General features: G+C 35.3%; 1 protein-coding gene across 2 annotated transcripts; it reads left to right on the plus strand.

The window, feature by feature from the left end:
• The first annotated feature begins 214 nt into the window (after positions 1 to 214).
• LOC150100349 (transforming growth factor-beta-induced protein ig-h3-like) lies at positions 215 to 16,912 on the plus strand. Of its 2 annotated transcripts, none has more exons than XM_090403095.1 (6): positions 215 to 902; positions 1,322 to 1,531; positions 5,115 to 5,431; positions 5,866 to 6,002; positions 7,418 to 7,586; positions 16,498 to 16,912. In XM_090403095.1, the coding sequence occupies exons 2-6, from the start codon at positions 1,471 to 1,473 to the stop codon at positions 16,720 to 16,722; spliced, it is 909 nt and encodes a 302-aa protein (XP_090259221.1). In that variant the 5' UTR covers positions 215 to 902; positions 1,322 to 1,470; the 3' UTR covers positions 16,723 to 16,912. The 2 variants fall into 2 exon arrangements, with proteins under 2 accessions (XP_090259221.1, XP_090259222.1); XM_090403096.1 differs by having other exon boundaries at positions 1,333 to 1,531.
• Positions 16,913 to 24,109: the final 7,197 nt, after the last annotated feature.

Genomic DNA, 24,109 nt, shown 5'->3' on the forward strand with positions numbered 1-24,109 from the left:
GAAGATATTAAGAAAACCGAGAAGCATAGGTTAATTATATTAGATAATTAAAAAGAAAAACCGTTGTATTAAAATTCCAGTTCTTCTATTTACGTGCCTTTGTTTATTGTATGCATGGTTGTAGACTCTCGAGAACGCCAGTATTGAACAACAGCAGTATGGCTCTCAGGGATGTTATAGCTCAAATTACTGTTCGAATGCTCAGGATTAAGGACGATCTCCCTGGATTCCACTATCTTTCTTTCAAATTCATCCTTGCTACGGAAAATGTTTTCAGATCTATTCCAGGAAACTGAGTGACCCTGAAAATTATCATGAGGATTGTTAGAGAAGAGAACATGGCTGGATAAGGCACTAGCATTTGATCTTTTATAGGAGATATCTCTTTTATGCTCCTCCATGTGAAGTTCAACAGATTTATTAGTTTGACCGTAATAAGAAACATTACAGTCACACCATAGTTTATATATGCCAGGATATTTTAGATTATGATGCTTAGGTTTAGGATGGCTTATAAGAGATCTGATTTTTGGAAGAGTGGTGAATACGTCCTGATGTTGTACTTTTGAAGGACTTTTGCCAATTTTTACTATTTTGTGAGAGTGCTTAGTTCAGTCTGTTTTGGCGATGTCTATTGGTTGGAACGACCTGAGTTCCAATTCTTCTAGGAGGCGATGGACCTTGATCTGGGTATTTTAAAAGAAAGCAAGTTAACTAGCCTCGTAAGGATTTAAAAAACCAGGAAAGTGGTTTTTTCATCCCGCAACTAGTCGAACTGGGCAAGAGAAGACTCAATTTACATAAAAAAAATATATACAGTTAGGATTAAGACTAACCAACCACTTATTTTAAAATTATAGTTACAGAAGGCAATCTTGAAAGGTTATGAGCCTTAAGGGCAAGTAAGTATCTCAGATTATTATTATCGTTATATCGTTTTATACATTTAGAGCACTGATGGGTCTTAAAAGTGTGACATTTGTAATTATTTCCGTTAAACGAGAACGCGAACGAATGTACTTGCTGCTTTCACACCACACAGAGTAATGACAGGTCAGTGATTTCTTTAAATTGCATACTTCATATAAAATCTTTAAAGTTCAATTATAGGAGAGCTTGCAAAAAAAGTTGATAATAATAATAATAATAATAATAATAATAATAATAATAATAATAATAATAATAATAATAGATACAGCATATTGTTCAAATTGTTGTAGTTTATAAATTAAAATAATGTATAGAACTCTGGCAATCTGTAATAATTTAAATGTGTTGATTATTTATGAAAGTGACTAATATAAGGGTTCAATGTGGCTAGCTCTCTTACAGAATCACATCGTACCTAACACCATCTGTCTTTCTGCTGTCATCGAAAAACTGAAACTTAAGACGATAGGGGGTCAAGACCTGGAGCTGATATGCAATACTTCCGGAATATTTGTGAACGGCGTCCGAGCAACGTTTGAGATGATCCTTGGGCGGAATGGGGTTGTCAACCTTGTGGCTGACGTTCTTGTACCTGACCGAGGTAAGTCGTGCAGTGCTTAACTCTCTCTCTCTCTCTGTGTGTGTCTCTCTCTCTCTCTCCTGCTTATTACGATTCTTCATACTTTCAATAAATGACCGACAAAGCGAAGCTCCTATGATATTTTAATTAATTTTAAAATATATTTCTGTTTTCAAAAAAATAACATCACGTTTCTTAACAACAACAAAAAAATAATAATAAAAATAAAAATAAAATTAAAAAAGTGCATCTTTTTTTTGCCGTTAGGATGAAAGTTTTTATAGTCCCATGGATAATTTCCATGGCTGCATTCATTATAAGTTTAGTAATGTTTTTGAAAAACCTGTTTTCGATTTTTTTTATTTTTTATTTTTTTAATGAAAGGATTGGTTGCGAAAAACTCATAACAACAGCTCGAGAAATAAACAACGAATATGCAGCCGTAGTCGTTTGTATCCTATATCAGAAAACGATATTTAAAAATCTTTGATTCAAAACAAAATATTTATTCATAGGCTTGTTTAAATATTTATTGTTTTAGATTAACTAATGCTATGTTATCAATTAAGGCTAAAATTATTCATCATTATATGGATAAACATAGTGTTGTATTATTGGTCAAAAGCATTCGTTGTTAAATGATTTTAATCATCAGAAAGGCAATGCTATCATGCAGTTCCTCGTGTATTTTCAACTGTAAACAAAATTATTTTTTCCATATTATGATTAAAAAAAATATAGTTTCCCTGAAAAAATCACAATATTCCACCACGTTATTCAGCACTGGCGAATGCAACCTATTTGCTGCCGTAGACATTAATCGCTATCCTTTAAGAGGTTCAAACACCACCACAAAATGTTGTACACTTATTATAATTTCACTTCGTATGAGCTGTGCTTCAGTTGTAAGTAGGTTATAGTTTTTACAGCTGAAAGAATATAAATCGCTTTCACCCTAGTTTTCATTTAATTAATTCGTTAATAAATTAAAACATAGTAATATTAAATACTAAATTATTTTATTTTAATCAAACCATTATTAATTAATTAATGTTCGTGAGATTACATAGTTTCTTCCACACGTTGCAATATGAATGTAGCATACAGCTTTAAAATGAACTTGGGACATTGCTATCGGACGAATTCCTTTTACATTGTTAAAACCCATAGGGAAACTCGAAATGTACGTCTTTTACTTCATGAATTTTTATAGTCTCATCTTTATTCACGAGTCCACGTAGTTGTAACCAGAAAAATTATGCTAAATGACAGGTTTTTATATTTCTATCTTGGGATGATTCGTTCTGCTTGCTTTGAAGAGTAATTGTTATATTTCCTGTTCTCCAAATACACATACTCCTATCATCACTGGTGTTTATGGACCTTTACAGCCCACAATCTACTAAGTACCATTGCTTTTGTAATCTTAATTTAACTTTCGTTTAAATGGTCCATAAAGAGACTATAAGGATTTCAAATTGTTGATTGTATTATCAAAATAGAAAAACAAATTTCCATTTTGATAATACAATAAATATCAAAATAGAAAAGCAAAATTATCTGTTTGTTATTGTTGTTATCAATGGCGGCTCGTGGCTTGAAATCGTGGGGATGCTGCAACTTTCGAAATATACATACACACTGTAAGTACAGTGTATACGTGTTTGGATAAAATATCAAAATTATGGTAAAAATTTAAAAAAAAATACACATTAAAAATATTGTTTATTATCGATAAAATTATGCAGTTTGGTATAATTAATTACATAAAAATAAAATATATTCTTCTTGTTTTGTTTCATGAAAAAATATTGTTTATTATCGATAAAATTATACAGTTTAGTATAATTCAAAATTACTTAAAAATTACTATAACAAATGTTATGTCTTTAATTGTAATGTCCAAATATTTAAAGAGACGGAGTAAACACGATAAGCACTACGAACACTACTGGCGCAAACTGCATATAAACAACAGTGGAGCTGCGCGACGGACAGTGCCGCATTACGCTAATAGCTCGCATCTCATTATGACGTGCATATGCTTGCGCGGGTAGCAATATGGCACTATGGAAAACACAGTGCCACTAGCGTTCTTCGCCCTCCTAAGTGCTACAAGAATGGATTTTTGTTATTTTATTTTTTACAAAATAAGAGACTTGTATAGTATTGTTGATGATAAAATTAAATATTACAAGCAAATATAAATAAATTAATAATAAATATATTTATATATTAGGAAAAATCGAGAAAAAAAACTGTAGTTCCGCAATGAATATTTGTGTAGTTTACAATCTACTGTCACACATTTTCATTTATACAGTGAAATTTTTATATGTTACATTAACCGTTGGGTATTATTATTATTTGTTGTTACTGAAAAAGAGAGCCAAAAGGCTTCACTTCGGCGATGCAAAATTATTCAAATTAAGTGGATATTGAATCCAATATTATTTCGAAGTCGAATAGAGAAACTACAAGAGTTTCATGCGAATATAGAAACTATAAAAGTTTCGGCGGATCCAAGCGTAAGCAAACCTTTCATGACAGAGGCAATTCGTAGTAAACGTGGAGTAGATTAAGCTCTGATCACTATCCTTAGTATTTTCCATAATGTAAAACACATCTCCTAGCGGACATGTATGATGATATACTGTACATCATGGGAGTCACTACCCAGACCGGTTTCGACTTTTTTTGAGGTCTCGTCAGTGGAAGCCAGACCCAGACGTAAATACTCAGGTTGAAGTGATACTTTACCGTGATACTTCACAAAAGGCACCAAGAATTACTGAAAACGAGAGCCAAAAGGCTTCACTTCGGCGATGCAAAATTATTCAAATTAAGTGGATATTGAATCCAACATTATTTCAAAGACCAATAGAGAAATTACAAGAGTTTCAGAGAAACTACAAAAGTTTCATGCCGTATATAGAAACTATAAAAGTTTTGGCGGATCCAAGCGTAAGCAAACCTTTCATGACAGTTAGTTGTTGTTGTTATTTGTGTTAACAGCCAGAGCATCTAAGGCAATGCGGACATATATTCTGTCTGTTAATTGTGTTTTTAAAAACACGTATATTGTGATTTTCTGGTCTTTTTGCCGGATGAAGAACTGGAATTTCCATGAGGGGGACACAAAACTTTGCCACGTCCACATGAGCCCGCTAACTCAACTTCTGTTGAAAAGGATTCGTCCTTTTCAACAGAACTCGAAGAATCCCATGTAGAACTCGAAGTTCTACATGGGATTCGTCCCCAGGTTTTTCTAGCTGAAGATTACCTTCGATATTGACGGAGCTAGGAGGCTTCTTTACCTGACCGAAATTAAAGTTTCTCTTTGATAACAGATCCCTAAGTTACGTGGCATTACACTTTATACTTTCATATAAATAAAAGAAAACAATAAATAAACAATGCCATTGATATAGTCTGTGATGAGAAGGTAAACTCAGTTGCCACGAATGTATGGTTTGCTATATCAGTGTTACAGTGAGGAGCATCTTTATGAAAAATAAGCAATATTACTATACTTATTATTAGTTCTAATCTTTTAAGATATTTCATTTACATTTCGCTTACTCCATTTATGCTTTTATTTTAGTGCGTAGTGTCTATGATTTGGCTAGCAGAAAGGAATTATTAAGTAACTTCGTTCGGCTGTCTCAGAAAGCAGAACTTGAGAAAATGCTAACAAATTCAGAAAGCAACGTTACCGTATTTGCTCCTTCAGATATCGCCTTTCAATCTTTGCTACCCTCAGAAATGGAAAGGTTAACCGCAGATAAAGAAAGCATTCGGAGGTTATTACTTCATCATATTATACAAGGCAAACTAAGAACAGAAACAATATCGGATAATCAAATCATAAACACTCTAGACAATGAGGAGAATCACATTCGTCTTAAAGTTTATAGGAAGGTGAGTATCTAAGCATAGATTTATTTTCAAATATAACTTTGAATTTGGCATTTATAATTATCGTCTAACTGCTAATGTAAAAAATACAGTAATAAAAAAATACGTATGTAATGGTGTTTTCTTATTTATTTATTTATTTATTTTGTATTGCATTTATTTATTTAATTTTAAGTTAATCCCAAACAAGAAAAGGAGCAAACCTATCTTACTCTTATATTTTAGTACTGTGGAAGTGCTGAGAATTATACAATCCGAGAATCCTGTTCAATAGATCAAACATGGTATACTTTTTCAAGTTATTTCAGACCTCTAATGATGTCTCCCGCCTAAAGACTGAAAAAAAAAAAAAAATTATTGTATGATATAGACCAGGGATTCTCAATATCTATAGATTTAAAAAATAAAACTTTTCTTTGTTTATTTTATTTTTCTAGTCAATTGGAGTGGAGTCAGCTATAATCAGAGATGCTGATATTGAAGGTCAAAATGGAGTTCTTCATGTCATAGATAAAGTATTGATCCCTCCACAACGCAGCATTATCGAAATGCTGGAAAATGATGGTAACTTCAGGTAAGAATAAAAGTTTCCATGATAGTTCATTAGTTTTAAAAATGAATGGAGATTTCGCTGACGGTGCTTTTCAGATCCAGTTTACCTTTATGGTAGAATATAATATGCAAAAACTAGTACCATTGAAACTAAGCGAGTGTAATCAATGTACATGGATCATTTGAAGCTATTTACTTTCGTATATATTTAATTCTGTTTTACATAAATCTTTAAAAACTAGAATTGTAAAAATAAAATATTATTCCAAACAATTTATCATTATTGTTGATGTTGTTGTTACTGTTACTGCAGTTTTACCTGCGTTGCTATGTAGCGTCTGGTGGCATAGCGCTAGATCGAAAGAACAAAGGCTTATAATACGTTCGATTCTAGTGACCGTCTAAAGATTTATTTCTAAGCATTTTACTGCCATTTCCCAGGGTGATTGATTTTTGCAGCAAGTAGGGCTTCCTTTCCTCGGAAACTGGATTTTCAATAGCGCATTTCAAAAATTTGAATAGTAAGACCCATACTGTAACAATATATGTGCAGATTAAGATTTAAGACCAATATAACTGTAGCTGTCTGCTGTACCGGTATTCTCTCCGTTGGTGCCTATGAAATAATCGATAGCATTCGGTTCAGGTGTTTTAAAGCTAAGAATTGAGATTTTCTGCTTACCGATCTTCTAAAAACGCTAGTGTTGATAGTGATGTCTACTCCCGTTGAGAATATAGAGAAGTTAAATGACCAATTGTTTTATTTGACTACAGTTTAAAGATGATTTCCATTAAATGAAGGACAGTATCATTCTAGATTTCTTGTGTATTGAATTTTCATAATTTATTTATGGTCTAAATACTAAAACAAAACAGCAGCAAGAAAAAAAAAAAAAAGATTTACAGACATAACGGAAGAACATTTTAAGTTTTGACCACAATCAGCGTCATCTGCACTCATACGTAATGCATCATCTACTTATACACTGGGCCAAAAGAAATATCATTTCATTTTAATAATAGCTTAGAAAATATTTAAAGAAAATATCTAGAAATTTATTTCACTGTACTAGGAAATTCAGTTAGTTAATCGTGAAGATATTTTCCTTCCATATTATTTTCGCTAATGGCTGTAATCGCCAGTTGCTTAATTTAGTTATCTAAAGCTTGATAGTTGCAGATGAGGCATTTGCATAGTCTCTATGACTGCCGTATATCATTGAACCAGTTTTGCTATTTTTCAGAGAGGGGGGGGGGGGATAAAAAATAAGTAAAATATTTTTTTTATCACCGTGTGCGCTATTAATGATTATTTTGTTAACTGTTATTGTAGAAGAACTAAATACAATAATCCATATTTAGAAAATTAAAGTAAATGTTTTAAATGGTATTTTTTGCATATATATTTTCAAATCAATTAATTTATTTTGCCTCTAGTTTCTTCTCTGATGCCATTCGCCGTGTCCGAGAAATTGATCCTCAATTTCTTGAATCCCGTGGTGCTACTCAGGCATTTACAATTTTCGCTCCAACTGATAACGCATTTCACCAGCTTGGCAAACATAGAGTTCACTCTCTGATGAAAAACAAGAAACGACTAAGAAGGGTTCGTATACTTAAAACATCTTTGTATTTTTTAAAATAATTAGATATTGTTAAATATCTTATTAAATATTGTTAAATTTTTTGATACAGTTAGATACTAATCAATGGCGTAACTGCTGTATCATGCAGGGCCGGAATGAGACCCATAGAGGCCCTAAGCACTTAAAAGGTTTTGGTGCCCCATATATATGTTATTCAAAATATAAACAACAATAAACCATAAAATAATTTTTTATTTTTCAAAATGAAACAAAACTTATAGTAAGATGGAAAATAATGTTTATTTTTGTATACTTCAACTTTATTTAGATTTCAAAAGTTTTCTCCTACTTTTTTTAATTGCAAAGTCTTTGATCAGATCCTCAAAATTAATCTTACGTAACACATCTGCTTCTATACTTAGTAGAGATAAGGCATTCAACCTGCCTTGTTGCATAGTTGTTCTGATGGGATTTTTAATATACTTCAACTGAGAAAATGAACGCTCAGCTGAGCAATTTGTGACCATTAATGTTAAAAATATACGAAAGGCAATGTCTACATTTGGAAAGGCACACTCAATATTGTCTTCTACAATTATTTTATAAAGTTCAGCATGACTGAATCTTGTTTTTACATTTTTTGTTGCACTGAACTTATGGCGCGCATATGATTGAAACTGCTGAAGCTCAGCTGAGAAATCAGTGTTCAAGTCCTCTGGGTAAGCATCAATCAGCTTTTGACAACACTAAGAATACCTTTCAATTTCAATAGATGATGAAGTCACTGAAGTATCATTATGTGGCACATCACTTAGAAAAGAAAATCTCTCTGATATTTCTTTGTATATCTCTCCTCTTCTTCTCATCTCAGTTTCAAGTTTGTCAACAATTGTATAAAAGGTGGTGATACGAAATTTATATCTGGAGCATCTCCGTCATTGGGTACCTTCTTTCTGATATTTGCGAATTTGAGCTGCCTTGTAATCAACATCTGGTAGCACTTCCTTTGTAGTTGTTTCATATCTTTCAAATTCATTTCGTGAAGTGCACAAGTGATCAGCTAATGATCCATACAGTTTTTAAGTTGACACCCTCATTCTGTAAAACTTGGCTTACTCTATGAAAATTTTGCAAAATCTCATCCCGAAAATTCAACATAAAACGAATTCTAGCTCTTGCATCTTATTTGCAATATTATCTGCTTCCTTTCTAGTGTCACCCTTTTGTAACTGGTCTTCGCTTTCCTTCTAAAATTTGAAGGAAAGATTTCATTGCTGCTGTTGTTAGCATGTGCCTCCCATCTGGTATCAGATAGGAATTTTAATTCATTTTCATTTCCAATACAACCTTTAATAATTGTCCACCGGCTGGTTGAGGCTGAAAAATAGGTATAGAGCAACCGCACCTTAGAGAAAAAATTAACTGCCTCTTGACAGCAGTCAACAGCACTTCGGCCTACCGAATTTAGTGAATGAGCTGCACAGGGCACATGTATAGCAAACTTGTGTTTCTAAAATTTTTTGCTGCATCTCCTTATAACGCCCAGACATGTTAGCAGCCTTATCATAAGACGGACCCCTACATTTTGAAAAGTTTAGCTGACAAACTTTACGTGAGTACTGCAACACCTGATTTGCCATTTCCTCACTGGTATGGCTTTTCATTTCCAGAAAGGTTAAAAAGCGTTCAATAGGCTGTCCATCTTTTAAGTACCTAAGTACAACACTTAACTGGTCGATATGTGACAGATCTCGTGTTGAATCAACTGACAAACTAAAATAACCAGAAGATTTTACTTCATCAACAATAAGCACGTGGACCTTTTGAGCCATCCGTTGAATGAGTTCCTCACAGGTGGCTTTAGACAGATAAGAAGGATTTCCTTTGCCACAATTTTCATATTTCGCAATGTGACCTGCTAAAAATGGATCAAACTGACCTATGAGCTCAAGCAGCCCTAAAACGTTCCCATTTTGCAATGATCCAAATCTTTCTTCTGTTCCTCGAAAAGCCAAGCCACGTTCAGCTAACGTACGAATAACAGCTATGACACGTCTCAGACATGTTCCCAGTAATCACACTCTTCCTGAATTTGTTTTTCCAACTGTTGTCCCAACCCTACACCTTGTCTGAGAGTAAAGTATGTTAGCATAGAGTCTTGGTGAGCAGTGCTTTTTTAATGTTGATCAGTTACAATAGTATTTCGCAAGTCACTGAACCCTTCTCTTGTAACAAAATGTGAGAAATTTTTAGGAGCAAACAGTTTACAAACAAAACAATAAACTGATCATGTTGATGGTGAATACAATAACCACTTTCTTGTATTCCTCACCATTGACTTTTGTCCCAACAAAGAGTTTCTGCGAACAGTATCGTACTGGTTTGCCACTACTGAAATGTTGGTAAGATTTGTCAAATGGCCCATGGTGGTGTTGACAGTCACTGGGTCCACAAGCAGTCCAATAAGCCATGTCATCAGCAGAGAAATCAAGCCACAACCCTGGATCTTTTGCTATATTTGCTTCATATTTTGCAGACTGAATCATTTCACCACCACCACCATGGCCCACTAAACTTTCATTTTCAGCAATTATTTCAACCTCAGAATGTTTTGTAAAGCAACTTGCATCAACATTTGCAGTAGAGATATCAAGAGAATTTACAGACAAAGTGAGTAGTGAGACATGTGCTAGATGAACCTGCTTGTGACACCTTGATCATTCTAACATCATCATATTTTGATTTTGAAGTGACCAAAGTGGTATTTGTGTTCACTTCTGATGACGGAGATTGCTCTGATCAGGAATTGGTATATAATGTTGTGGAACTTGTGTGAAGAAATCAGTCAGTTCTGCAGTCTTGTAATCTAATTCCAAAGTCTCCTCTTGTTTCTTTTTTGATAGTTTTCGCTTTTGTGCACTACTTAACTGAACATCATCTTGGTTCTTGGAATCTGTTAGATACAGAAATAAAAAGATTATTTTGTTGAATATTAGGTGACAATCAACAGAGTTACACATATCACAGGCAAAATCATACGAACAATTTAATTTTCGGCTTACAGCTGAATCTTGTGCTTTCTTGCTTAACTCTTATTTTACCGGAGTCGCACTTCTTGCGACAGCTAGGCCTTTTACCGGAGGCGCGTTTCTGAGACAACCACGTGATTTGTTTTATATTTGCTTCTGGAGCTTTTTATAAGACACAGTTTATTAAAACAAGACCTAAAACAGACAGGAAAATAAAAAAATAAAACGATTACGTTAATTATAAAAAATTATCTCATTTGACGCAATGGTAGTGCCAGAAAGCGTCGTGAGCGATAATACGGTGAAAACGAACCGTCATGTACGTGGTTAGAGTTTTATTAGGCCTTCTACACGTCATTATTTATTGAAACAAAGTAGGAAACAGTAAGAAAAGATAAAAACAATGAAAAACAAATTAATAGTTAATTAAAAATTAAATTCGTCATCTAACTAAAGCAGAAATTCTGTGGTGCCCCCTTTCCATGATGCCCTAAGCACGTGCTTATTTTGCTTAATTGTTAATCCAGCCCTGGTACCATGAAATACAGAACTGGAATTCATCAAGGAACTCAATGAATTTGGTGCATGGAGATCACAGAGACCAAATTTAGTGGCGAAGTATAACATCGGAAGTTACACTTGTTTCGGGGGCTACGTGTCTCATCGTATGGACTCGGATTTTATTGTTTTGTATTATTTGGAATGATGAACATCAAAGATATGCAAACGTTTATGGATAATGGAATGCTTTTCTATTGTGATAGTTTTACTGAAGAGACGCATACATTTTTCAATGCGACAATATACTGGTCGGTTTGAAGAAAATTATGTAGATACTGACTAAAATAAAATTAGTGATCATGTGGCTTACTTTAAACTATCTAGTTTGACTTACAATAAATAAAATTATGATAATAATAATATATTATGAAAATTTATAACAAATTATAAATTATAGCAAGATACTTAATTAATTAATCTAGCTTTTAATCTAATAAGAGTGCAGATGTATGTCAGAATTAAAGCATACAAGATATTAGCAAGGTCAACACTAATATATTGAACAACGACTTACATCGTTGAAATGAAATTCCTGAAAAAGAATGCAGGATTGGACCTGGTGAAAAGCAAAGATACAATGAAAACTAAATACAATTTGCAGCAATACGGACAAAAAAAGGTTACAGATTATGGAAACTGAATGGACAGGACTAGGATAACTCGTCAGATTTTTCGATACATCACTGGAAGAAGATTACCAAAAAGACCATCGAAGACATGGCACGAGACCATAATAGGTCACCATGATGATTATTAAATAATATAGTCTATAGGGACAAAAGATCTTCCACCTTAATTTTTTTTTCTTTTAGTATGTAACTCTTACTTACGAAAGTTTGAAACAGTTTTTAGATTACCTAGAATACTAATGTTATAGGTTTTCAAACCTATAACATTAGTATTCTAGGTAATCTAAAAACTGTTCTCAGCTCAGTATCGATAATATTCTTTGGTAGAAATGATCTAGGTTCAAATTCTGTCTTAGACTCGCGAAATTATCAAGGTAAAAGCATTTCAGTAGACGGTGACATGTCTATGTTACCGTATGTCCAGGGTTTTACATTCTGCAAAACAGGCATACCAGCCAGAACAAATTGGCCTCATGACGATCTTGCTTTGACCGGAATCTCAATTAACACTGCCGCCACCACCACCGCCAACAATAATATCCTTCTCTAGAGGGAAAACATGTAATACTAAAAATAAAACAGACGGTGGTATCACACATGATGAAAGTGAATGAAACACGTGAATGAGATTTCACACATGAATTAAAGTTATAATAAAAATGAGATACGTTTGAATATTAAGTTCAGACGTAGAGAATTATTTATTAGCTGAATATTTTAGCGCTTCATGTATGGTTAGTAGTAATAATATAAAATCTATAAGGTCTATAGTATAGGAGAATACTATATTTGGTCTGCTGGTATCAGTTATTGAATGGGAAAAATGTCACAATGCAACAGTCTTTTGAAAAAGTGTTTAAGTGAGGAGGTATCGGAATGTATCCCTGGTGTTTGAAGAATAAATAGGTTGGGAGTGAAATGGATGTGCAACCTTATTATTATTATTATTATTATTATTATTATTATTATTATTATTATTATTATTATTACGAGCAGCTCCAAGGAGTCCTTAGACTCATTGAGGGAGGCCCAATATCATGTCAAGAACAACTATTCAACATTCACACGGTACTATCATACTTCACCTTGAACTCATTTACAGTCGTGGCACCCACAACAGACTCTGGCACATTATTTCACTCATTTACCACTCTCCAAGTCAAAAACATAGCTCTAACACCCTTGATAACCACACTCTTACCAAGCTTCCATGGATGGCCCCTAGTCCTCCCACTACCAGTCCTATGCTCAAATATATCTTCTGAATTAATCTTATAAAAAAACCTGCAGTAATTTGAATGTCTCAATCATATCACCCCTTTTCCGCCTATCAACCAATTTCTGCAGCCCAAAAATCTCCAACCTGTTCTCATAAGGTTCATTCCAGAGACCTACCACTATCTTGGTCACTCGTCTCTGTATCCTCTCCACCTCCTCCCCATTTTAAGAAGAAACCCTGGCGCCCATATCTGGGCACAGTTGTCCAGATGAGGTATTATCAAGGCTCGATATAGAGGAACAATAACTTGTTTGGTCTCTGGTTGTTAAAGTATTTTTCAGTAACCAAGTGATTTGATGAGCAGATTTAGCCACTTTTGCAATGTGCCCCCTCAACTTCTACTCTCTATCCACCAACACTATCAAAACCCTGGGCTCTTCAATCTCCTGGAGTACAGTTCCACCAATGTGATATACTGCTGCTAATCTTTTCACCCCAAAATAAATAACCTTACATTTTTCAACATTAAATTGACATCCATTCTCCTTAGCACAGTCCTCCAAACTATCCAAATCATCCTGCAAAATTTTGACATCCTGAGCATTCACTATTGCTCTACCTTTGCATCATCCGCAAACAAATGCACAGTTCCTATGAGATCCTTTCCTATATCGTTAATGAACAAATTAAACAGTAGCAGTCCAAGAACAGAACAATGCGACACCGCTAGTCACAGGCCGTCTTTTGGACTCTACTCCTGAATAAACCACTCTCTGATATCTTTCTATCAACCACCCTCCTATCCATCTAACCAATCCTATATCCATCCCCATCTGCTCCAGTTTACTGATTAGAATTCCATGTGGTATCCTGTCAAAGGCCTTAGCAAGATCCTGTAGAATCACTGTAAACCCATTACCGTTATCCAGTTCAGCCGTCACTGTGTTATAATACGTGAGCAAGTTACTGAGGCATGACCTACCCTTCACAAAACCATGCTGTTCCCGATATAGTGTCCCATTTTCATCTATCCAATCTTGCATTTTCCTCTTGACTATTTTCTCCAAGACCTTGATAACGATTCCTGTTATGCTGATTGGCCGGTAATTTTCAACAGCAGCCTTGGAACCACCTTTATGCAGCGGAACTATTTTCCCCTCTTTCCACCCCCTTGGGACTGACCTAGACCTGAGGCTCAAATTAAACAAAATGGTTAAGGACACGGACAATTCTTTAGCGGCTTCACGTACGACACGAGCTGGTATACCATCCAATCCCAGAGATGTATTGACATTGAGGTTCTGTAATAAACTATTTACCTCTACATTTTTCATCACAATTCCAGTATAAGCTGTTGGTTCTTCCATTCCTGCAATGTCACCACCTGGATGATATACTCTTGCAAAATGCTCGCTCAGTAATTCCAGTATATCGACTGATTCGGTTACCTGCCTACCCTCAGCATTTTTTTAATCATTCTGCCATGAACATTTTTCCTTTTACTTGCAACATATTGAAAAAACTGTTTGGGATTCTCTTTAGCCTGCATGGCCAATATTCTTTCATAATCCGCTTTTGCTTTTCTTACCACCCTTTGTTACCTTTCTGGCCTGAACTTTATACTGTTCCTGCACTTGCAGGTCACCATTCTCGTTAAATTCCCTCCACAATTGTTTCTTTTTTTTTGCAGCTCACGCTTAATGGTGTTATTCATCCATTTAACCCCTACTTGATTTATTATTCGGACTCTTGGTATACAGTCAACTATTGCCTCCTACAAACACTTCTTAACTACCTCCCATGCACTATCAACATCCAGCCCTTGCAGTTTTACATGCCATGGCACTGAGCCAAGCACACTCCTAAGCTTGTCATACTTACCAGCCTGGTAATTCCACATGTACCCTCTCTTAATTGTATATTCTACTCCTTTAGCCACTCCCCAGTAATTACCTTATGATCCCTCTCACCAATTAGTGACAACATGGTCATGTTCGTTATAGCCACATTCTGAGATGCGATTACTAGGTCAAGCACTCTCTTCCCCCTAGTATTTTCTCTAGTATGGATACGCTATGATGATATTGGATTTTGGATTCTGGAGAATACGGGATTGGAATATTAACTTTTGAATTGGATCAGTGGATATTGACAGAAAGATATCGAAAAGTGGTATTCGGTGGGTGTGAATCTCCCAGATTTAAGGTGACGAATGGTGTACCTCAAGGTTCAGTCATTGGGCCATTGTTGCTCAATCTATATATTAAAGACATTGGGAGGGCCTAACTGGATATGTATAATTGTCTACCGATGATGCGAAGATAGGCAGGGCAATCAAGAATGTTACTGATATCCAGCACTTACAAAATGATTTGTATAGGCTGGAAATTTGGGCAAACGACAATGGCTATCAGTTTAATGTTAGTAAGTGTAAAGTTATGCACTTTGGCGTGATGAGATTTCCAGTGGCATATTATATTAGCGGGGTTATGTCACAAGAAACTGATGAAGCCAAGGATCTTAGCATAATGGTGGATAGGAATTTGAAGTTCAAAGGTCACATAGCAAAAGTTGCAAATACAACTCAGAGGATAATTGCAATGTTGAAGCGAACCTTGAGAATAAGAATAAGGAAGAATACGAAAGTCATTTTGCCTCTTTATAAAGCCTTGATAAGACCACACCCGGATTATTGTGCTCAGATTTGGTTTCACGGATTCCAAGGGGGATAAAGAAGCTGTGGAAAGAGTGTAAAGAAGAGTTGCAAAAATTATATCCGGATAATGGGATTTAGATTATGAGGACAGACTGCGAGTATGTGAATTTTTCGTTATATGGAAGGTGAGGAGAGAACATGAGGGCATCCGTGGAAGTTAGGTTTGTTTGCAGTTAAGAAAGGGGTAAGAGCTAGCTTCTTCTCTCACAGAGCAGTGAGTGAATGGAATGGTTTGCCTTAAAGGGTAGTGAGTGCATCTAGTGCAAAGGTATGACAGCTGGTTTGAGTGAATTATAGCTTCCTCGATAAGTCCTTGACTCCCTGGTCTCAGATAATAATAATGGGATATATTTATTCTCATAATTATGATTTTATATGCTTCTCCCAAGAAACTTTCATTTTCTCCCTATAGAGCTTTACATTTTCTCAAGGTTATCTGGAGCACTATTAGTGTATCCACAAAGCTCTTCCAATTTTGTAGGGTTTCGTTGTATAGTTGTTATGTAATTGAATACACATACCGCATATAACTGTTTTTACAATATATAGTCTTATATATTTTACAATATATAGAATGATATAAGGTACTACATAGAATGATATGGTACATTATATCATTCTATATGTGTGTTACATTATAACATCATATGCGATGTTAATCAGATGAAATAGGTTGTTTTAAACATTTGCTTCATTAATTACAGTAATAAAAAATAACCAAAATTTTTCAACTAAGATTTCTTATATATGAATTAATCTTTTTACTGTTCCTTTCAGTTGGTTCAAAATCACGTAGTTGACAATATGATCTCCACTGGATCTTTCAACTCACGTCTTTTTTATGATGTTCCAACGGAATACGAAACTGTGAAAGTTCACAAGAAGAAGCAACATGTCATGGTTAATAATGCCCATGTTATTGAACCTGATGTTCTAACAAAAGATGGAATTGTTCATTGCATAGACCAAGTCCTTCTGCCTGAAGGTAAAGCGAAAACGTAATCAAGATATTGATGAATACTAAAAGTGTTATTTAATTATTGTAATCTCTGTCTCAAGAATAAATTATATGAATATTTGTTTAAAATGGTGGCTTTATTTATTTATTTTCTGTATTTTTTGAAATTTCTTTGTATTTCATGTGAAATTTGTTGGACGTTGAAGTGGTTATGTAAATGTCATACAGGTTTTGTTGGAGTTATGTGCTTTATTAAAATTATTTAATAAAATTTCATTACTGTATTTATTTATTCATATCGGGCTCACAGTTCACTTTATAGCTGTTAGGATCTTTAGTTTGTGAGGGTCCGTTATGAGTATTTTATCTAATGATTGGGACATGGAATTTCAATCCACGTCCCTTCCCAATTGGACACTGTGTAGAAAAAGCACTGCACCAAGATTGTAATAATATCTGAGGTAAAATTAAGAGTTAATTAAGAGTTCCTAATTGCTTAATAAAGTCAGTTTCATCGCTGTCCTTTACCTGCTGAAGAAAAAGTTTTTTTCTCATATTTTAAGTTGTGTTTATTGCGATGGGCGTTTGTCCCTGACAATAAAATCTCGGTCATTTTTGTTGTACACACACACACACATATATATATATATATATATATATATATATATATATATATATATATATATATATATATATATATATATATATATATATATATATATATATATACTGTGTATATATATATATATATATATATCTGTACACACATATATATATATGCGTGTACAGAACAGCCAACATATACATATATATACATATACACAGTGTGTCCCAAAATTCACGCAAGAAGTAATTTTGATAGAAAACACAGGTTTTTAATTAAAAATTGTAATTTCTTATTGATTCATAAAGTATACAGTATAGGGTTATGCATGGAATAGCATATCGGGTAAATGGCCTCCATGGCTTTGCTGGCACATACGCACTCTTTTGTCGAAATTTTCCATGACCGTTTTGCATAAATGTGGCTGAATTTAGTTGATACAGCGCTCAATTTCCTCCTTCAAGGCGTGAGTGGTTGTGGGCTTGATGGCATAAACCTTAGACTTCAAAAAACCCAAAGAAAAAAGTCCAACGGCATTAAGTCACATGAGCTAGGCGTCCAATTCTGATCACCAAAACGGGAAATTACACTACCAGGAAATGACTCATGCAGTAATTGAATTGTTTCTCGGGCTGTATGGCATGTGGCACCGTCTTGTTGAAACCATATGTCGTCCACATCCACATCTTGCAATTTAGGCACAAAAAACTGGATTATCATGTCGCAATAGCGAGCACCATTAACTGTTATTGCCTTACCAGCCACATTTTCGAAGAAGAATGGACCGATGATGCCTCCAGCCCAAAATCCGCACCAAACAGTGACACGTTGTGGATGCATTTGTTTCTCAACAATCACTCGTGGATTTTCTGAACCCCAAATGCGACAATTTTGTCGATTAACGAAGCCATCAAGATGAAAATAAGCCTCATCGCTGAAGATGATTTTGTTCGAAAAATAAGCATTCACTTGCTGTTGTTCCATAATCCATTCAACGAACTCTCTTCGCTGTGTGTGTGTGGTCAGTAGGCATCAGTTCTTGAGTCAATTGAACTTTGTAACTGCTTCGATGTTTTCTGTTGAACGAATTGTTGAAGAACGGCCAGAGTGTATAAGATAACTAATTGATCCAGTTTCCTTGAATTTTTAAATTAATCTTTTCACAGTTGATGAAGTTAAATCACTATTCCGACCATATTTTGTACGAAAATTGCGAACTGTAGCTGCCAAACCTTCATTATTTTTAAAATATTGCTCAACAATGAAAATGCGTTGTTCTTTCGTGTAGCGCTCCACTTTTAATAACCCTGAACTGTCAGCTGTCATGCTGTCTTTTTTTTTCTCGTTGGCAACACTTTACCGCACAAATGGCGCTAAATTTAAATCTTGCATGAATTTTGGGACACCCTATATATATATATATATATATATATATATATATTAAAAACAAAAAAAAAAGTAGTAGCATTACTAAGCTACGCTACTAGATAGAGAAGCAACTGCCATGGCTTAACAACTGTCTTTCACAATCCCATAATAATATGGAAGTCTGAGAAATTAGAAAGCTTAATGAAAGTCCTCATGAGATCCATTAATCGCATATGGCTTCCACAAATAACATCTTTTTCACTCTCCCCTTATGCTTTTCCGATAGCGGAAATCGTTACCACTAAGACAAACAAAGGATCTATGTAGTTAATTTAAGAATTAAATTTTAGAAGATTTATTAATATGCAGATTAGATATATAAAGTAATTCCAGGCTATCATACAACATAAATCTACTGTTATAAAGTAGAACGATTTAATTAATGATTAATAAATAACACAAAAAAGTATACATCTCAATATGCATATCGACATGAGTCATTTTCTGGGGAGAGACAGAGCGAAAGAGAGAGAGAGCTCTTGGTTGAAATCTATTGTCATTGGAGGAATTATATATACCTCTTTTCAGGCAGTGCCGTCAAAGTCCTCAGATGTAGACTTTATGGATATTATTTTCGGTAATAAAGGTTTTGCTCTGAAAATTAAAACATACATATCTGTAGAAGAAATCAGTTATTTTCTAATTTAATTATTATGACAAATATGGTGCATTGCTTTCATGTATGGAAATGATGATCGCCAAATTACATAAGCAAAGAAATGGAAGAGCATATTTGAGGATTCAGTGGGAAAGGATGTAAAAGGTCTATTTAGCACATTTTCCACTCTTCAATTTTCTCTCCATTGCATACAATAATATAATTTGAATATCTATATTTATAAATAACTTACTTTATTTAACCTTTCCTCCTCTACTTTTTACGGCGTTGAGGTTCCTTAGACTTTACAAACCCAACCGTAACAGGGATAAGGTGCTTGGCCCTATGCTTCCAGATGTGTCCTATGTCTGTAGATGCGTGTGTTCGCGGGAACAGTTTGCCTGTTCTGGGGGACGAAAAACCCGAGTTTACGGGTGAAAAAACCCTACCTCCATATGAGACTCACTAACTCACCTTTCGTCGAAAGAGACCAGATGAAAGTTCCTCACGAAGGGAATTGAACTAAGGATCCGACCAAAGTGCTTCGTCTATATCGACTAAACTACGAAGGCCCTTATAAATAATTATTAATACTAAATTGCTATTATTAAGGAATTTGGTATTAATTAAATTCTTTAGGTGCATAATGTATACCATGCATTACCGGTTTCAATAGATAAAGGAACAAAGAGAAAAACTGTGATAACTCTGGTACATTACGTAATGTACCAGATTTTCACACATTCACATACACAATGTGTGTGTGTGTGTGTGTGTGTGTGTGTGTGTGTGTGTGTGTGTGTGTGTGTGTGTGTGTGTGTGTGAGTGTGTGTGTGTGTGTGTGTGTGTGTGTGTGTGTTTAATTTTTAATCATGCTTTGAACATGTCAGTGCATAAGTTTGAGCATTTATCTTGCATAATTTTATGAAACTCAAAACTGTGTAAATGGAATAGGAAATTAAAACAGGATTACCTACCCTAACCTAACCTAACCTATAATCAACTATGCACTAAAAGAAATAAGAAAAGGTAGATGATGAAATCATTTTTATGAAGGAAATAAAAAAGGTAAAATATATTAACACAAAAACAATAGATCGTAGCCGTTCACACCCGACTGAGCGGTTAGGTACGCGAACAGCTAAGAGAGTCACGAGCGCGTTGGGACCTGCAGAATACAGGCTCAGACAGACTCATTGCTTATTTCGGGCTTTTGCCAATTGGTGTTGGTAAATGCAAAAGCCCGAAATGGCTTTTACCAAAATGCGTTTACAAGCATTTTTCGGTCTTTTACCACTTCACTAGGATTTACCGGTAAAACCTACGATTTAGTGATTTCCGGGCTTTTACAGTAACATATACCCTCTAAAGTTTATAGCCATCATCGTTTTAATCAGACTAGCAAAATTCTTAAAAATTAAACAATTAGCTCGCCGAACAAAGCATTAGAGATACTTACCTAATCGCGTCTCGGTCCTCCTCTGGTTCGAATAACAGTTTGTACTCTCTGATGCATTCACTCCACCAGATGCCAGAGGGTTACCGAAGGGAATCCCGTCATGCCTGTTGCAACACTGTCCACAATTACTCCTTAGACGTCGATCCCGGATACATGGATCTGATGTCTCTCTCTACGGCATACCATCGATCGGATTTAAATCTGGTTACCTTGGGAGACACTGGATGTTCCCAAACTCAGATGAGTGTTCCTCGAGCCAGGGTCGTTCCATGGGCTTGTGTCGCCAGGGTGCAAAATTTTTGTGCCCTCTTCCATTAAAAATTAAAAGATCCCAAAGTACAATAACACGTTACAAATAATTTTATTATACTGCACATTAAGAGGAATGTATATTAAAATAATAAAAAAAAAGTAAAAAAAACCCTTATTTTTATTCATTTCCTACTGAGATGTTCGTCTGGCTTTCATTACAGAAAAATCTTTTATGATATCTTCTAAATCTAAATTGCTACATATTTCATTTTCTATACTTAATATGGATAAATTTTTTAATCTTTCTTGTGACATACTCGATCGTAAGCAGTCGCGGCCGGTGAAAATTTTAAGTGGGGGTGCTGCATGTACAAAATAAAAATAAAAAAAAAAAAATTATAAAAAAATTATTTTTTTTCCTAATCAGTAACCAATTTATTAATAAATAAATTTACATATTAAAATATTGTTTTATTAAAAATATTTCACCCTCATCACGAACAGACACCAATAATAAAAGTTTCGTATCTCACAGAAATAAAGCGGGCAAGCATACGATACACTTCCCCAAACGAGCAGTGTCTGAATCACTTGTAAGGTGCAATCACAAGCCTAAACGAATATCGGCAAGTCTGGCTGCGATTGGTCGAACGTATAATTCCGCCACTGCGTTAGATCGCAGTGGATTTGCTTCGTAATCTAAAGCGTTAATCGAACAATTCCAATTATTAACTATCCAATCACTGTCGAAAAATAAGCTGTAACCTTTAACATGTTATATTGCATTTATATAATGTTGTAAGCATTCAAGGTATACATTTTTGGTCGTTTTTATAGATAGAAATACACTTTTATTAATACAGACCAGTATTTTACAAATAAACATTTATTAAAACCTACCAGTTTTGCCAGCAAACTGTCTGGCTTTTTCAAGGTATTACGGAGATATGAAAGTAAATGCAAATTAAAAGGAACATAAAAAACGTTGTAAACCAAACTAGTATCTATGGTTACACGTTTCGCGTGACAGAGATGGCTTATTGTTCTTATTATAATATTATAATATTATAATATTATATTATAATATTATAATAAGAACAATAAGCCATCTCTGTCACGCGAAACGTGTAACCATAGATACTAGTTTGGTTTACAACGTTTTTTATGTTCCTTTTAATTTGCATTTACTTTCATATCTCCGTAATACCTTGAAAAAGCCAGACAGTTTGCTGGCAAAACTGGTAGGTTTTAATAAATGTTTATTTGTAAAATACTGGTCTGTATTAATAAAAGTGTATTTCTGTTGTAAGCATTGTTATTATTTATAAACACAAACAAAATTTAAAATTTTCATTTTTGCCTTGGGGATGCTGCAGTGTCGCAGTGATTATATACGGGCCGCTACTGATCATAAGTGATTTTTTTTATCAGTTTCAATTTTGAAAAGGATCTTTTTTTTTATGATTTTTTTTTTAATGAACGTGTTCGATTATACCACCCCTAAATTGTGCCGCTAAGGTTCATTGCACTCTTTGTACCCCGGTATGGAACGGGCCTGCCTCAAGCCAGCCTGGGTGTTTGCGGCCAGGTGGAATGGCGCACTATCCTTCTGAAACAGACTATCGGCTGTAGTCTGTTTCAGAAGGACAGTTTAGGAGGCACGAAGGCCATGAATGTGTATAGGTGATTAACCAGCAGATTCTGGTAGCTCGCAGCTTTTAAGAACCTCTCCAAACCATCACAGAGCCGCCACCTCCTTGAACAGAGCAAGCCTGACATGATGGGGCCATGGCTTCATGCTGTCGACTCCACACCAGTTCAGTTCGGTACTGCTGACAAAGGGGTTTCATCAGACCACACGACTCGGGTCCATTCTGCAGATGTTCAGTTTTGATGGTCCCAACACCAGGCGAGGCGCATTGCCCGATGACGAGATGTCAACATTGGCACACGATCAGGGCGTCGGCTCCGGTCGCCTATGGAACGCCATATCGACGCTTCTTGGACCTCCGAGATTGAAACTGGATTTAATTTATGCCGCTGTTGGTCTATCCGAATCTGGACAGTCTACGTTGACCCAGGTCACGTGTGGACGGCCACTACTTGCTCGCTGGGAGCTGGTAAGTCCGTTGATGGTATACCCGCTGTAGACCTTTGATACGGTTTCTCTCGAGAACCTTAGGGCTATTATCATTCGGTCGATAGAATGACCCATCTGTCTTGCGCCCATAATACGTCCACGACCAAAGTCTCTAAGATCGCCACATTTATTCATGTTCGTCGATTGCGATAGACTGCTGGAAAGCGCCGATGTCTGCCTACATGCCGTCGGCTTTGGCTTTGGGTGCGTTTCACTCTGCGCTGGGGATGCCACTGCCAACTTCCCATCATCCCTGCCTCCAATGTTTTATCCATTATGTGTAATTATGTCTAAGTTCTATTACAGCTATGAAGCAGGTGGAGTTCTGTCTAATCCGCACAGTCAAAAGGAGAAGAACACTGTAGAAGGGAATGTATGGCTTACAGGCAACTATAATAAGCGAATCTTATGACGACTGACAAAATAACGTTTCTTTTTTTATTTATTTTTTTCCCCAGAAAAACGATAAGGAATTAAAAGCAGTCATTATATATCTAAAGAAAGAAATAATCTTCCACGTGATGTTTATTCGAATATAGTCAAAAGTAACTTCCTTCATTCTCTTCTCATCCGTCCCATAGGACAGGTTGAGCCCCCTAAGGAGGGGTTTATGACGAATTAATGCAGCTGGCTTGTCACTTCTCTGCTGCATCCCCTAACGGCAGGTATTCATGACTGTAGATCCATTTGTTCACAGGGCTTAATGTACTTGTTCTGAGGGACCAAAAGTCCGAATTTCCGGGTGTAACAACCCTCTACTTCCATATGAGACCGGCTAATTCATCTTCAGTCGAAAGAGACCGCATTACGGTTCCTCATGTCATGGACATGAATCGAACCCAGATCTTTCCGCCCAAAGGGCTTCGTCTATAGCGACTGAGCTACGGAGGTTCTTAAGTAACTTTATTCGAATAAATATTTGGAAAGAAATCTGTTATTACTTCCTAATG

The sequence above is a fragment of the Typopeltis vanoorti genome, chromosome 13, assembly GCF_054136105.1.
Source record: "Typopeltis vanoorti isolate ZY-2024b chromosome 13, IOZ_Tvanoo_1.0, whole genome shotgun sequence".
Lineage (NCBI taxonomy): Eukaryota > Metazoa > Arthropoda > Arachnida > Uropygi > Thelyphonidae > Typopeltis > Typopeltis vanoorti.

What these genes read in the sequence shown, in the direction of transcription:
- LOC150100349 (XM_090403095.1), top strand. Translation starts at nt 1,471, where the DNA reads ATGATCCTTGGGCGGAATGGGGTTGTCAACCTTGTGGCTGACGTTCTT. An exon ending in GAAAATGATGGTAACTTCAG is followed by an intron (nt 6,003 to 7,417) that starts GTAAGAATAAAA and finishes TTTTGCCTCTAG; the next exon opens with TTTCTTCTCTGATGCCATTC. An exon ending in ACAAGAAACGACTAAGAAGG is followed by an intron (nt 7,587 to 16,497) that starts GTTCGTATACTT and finishes TGTTCCTTTCAG; the next exon opens with TTGGTTCAAAATCACGTAGT.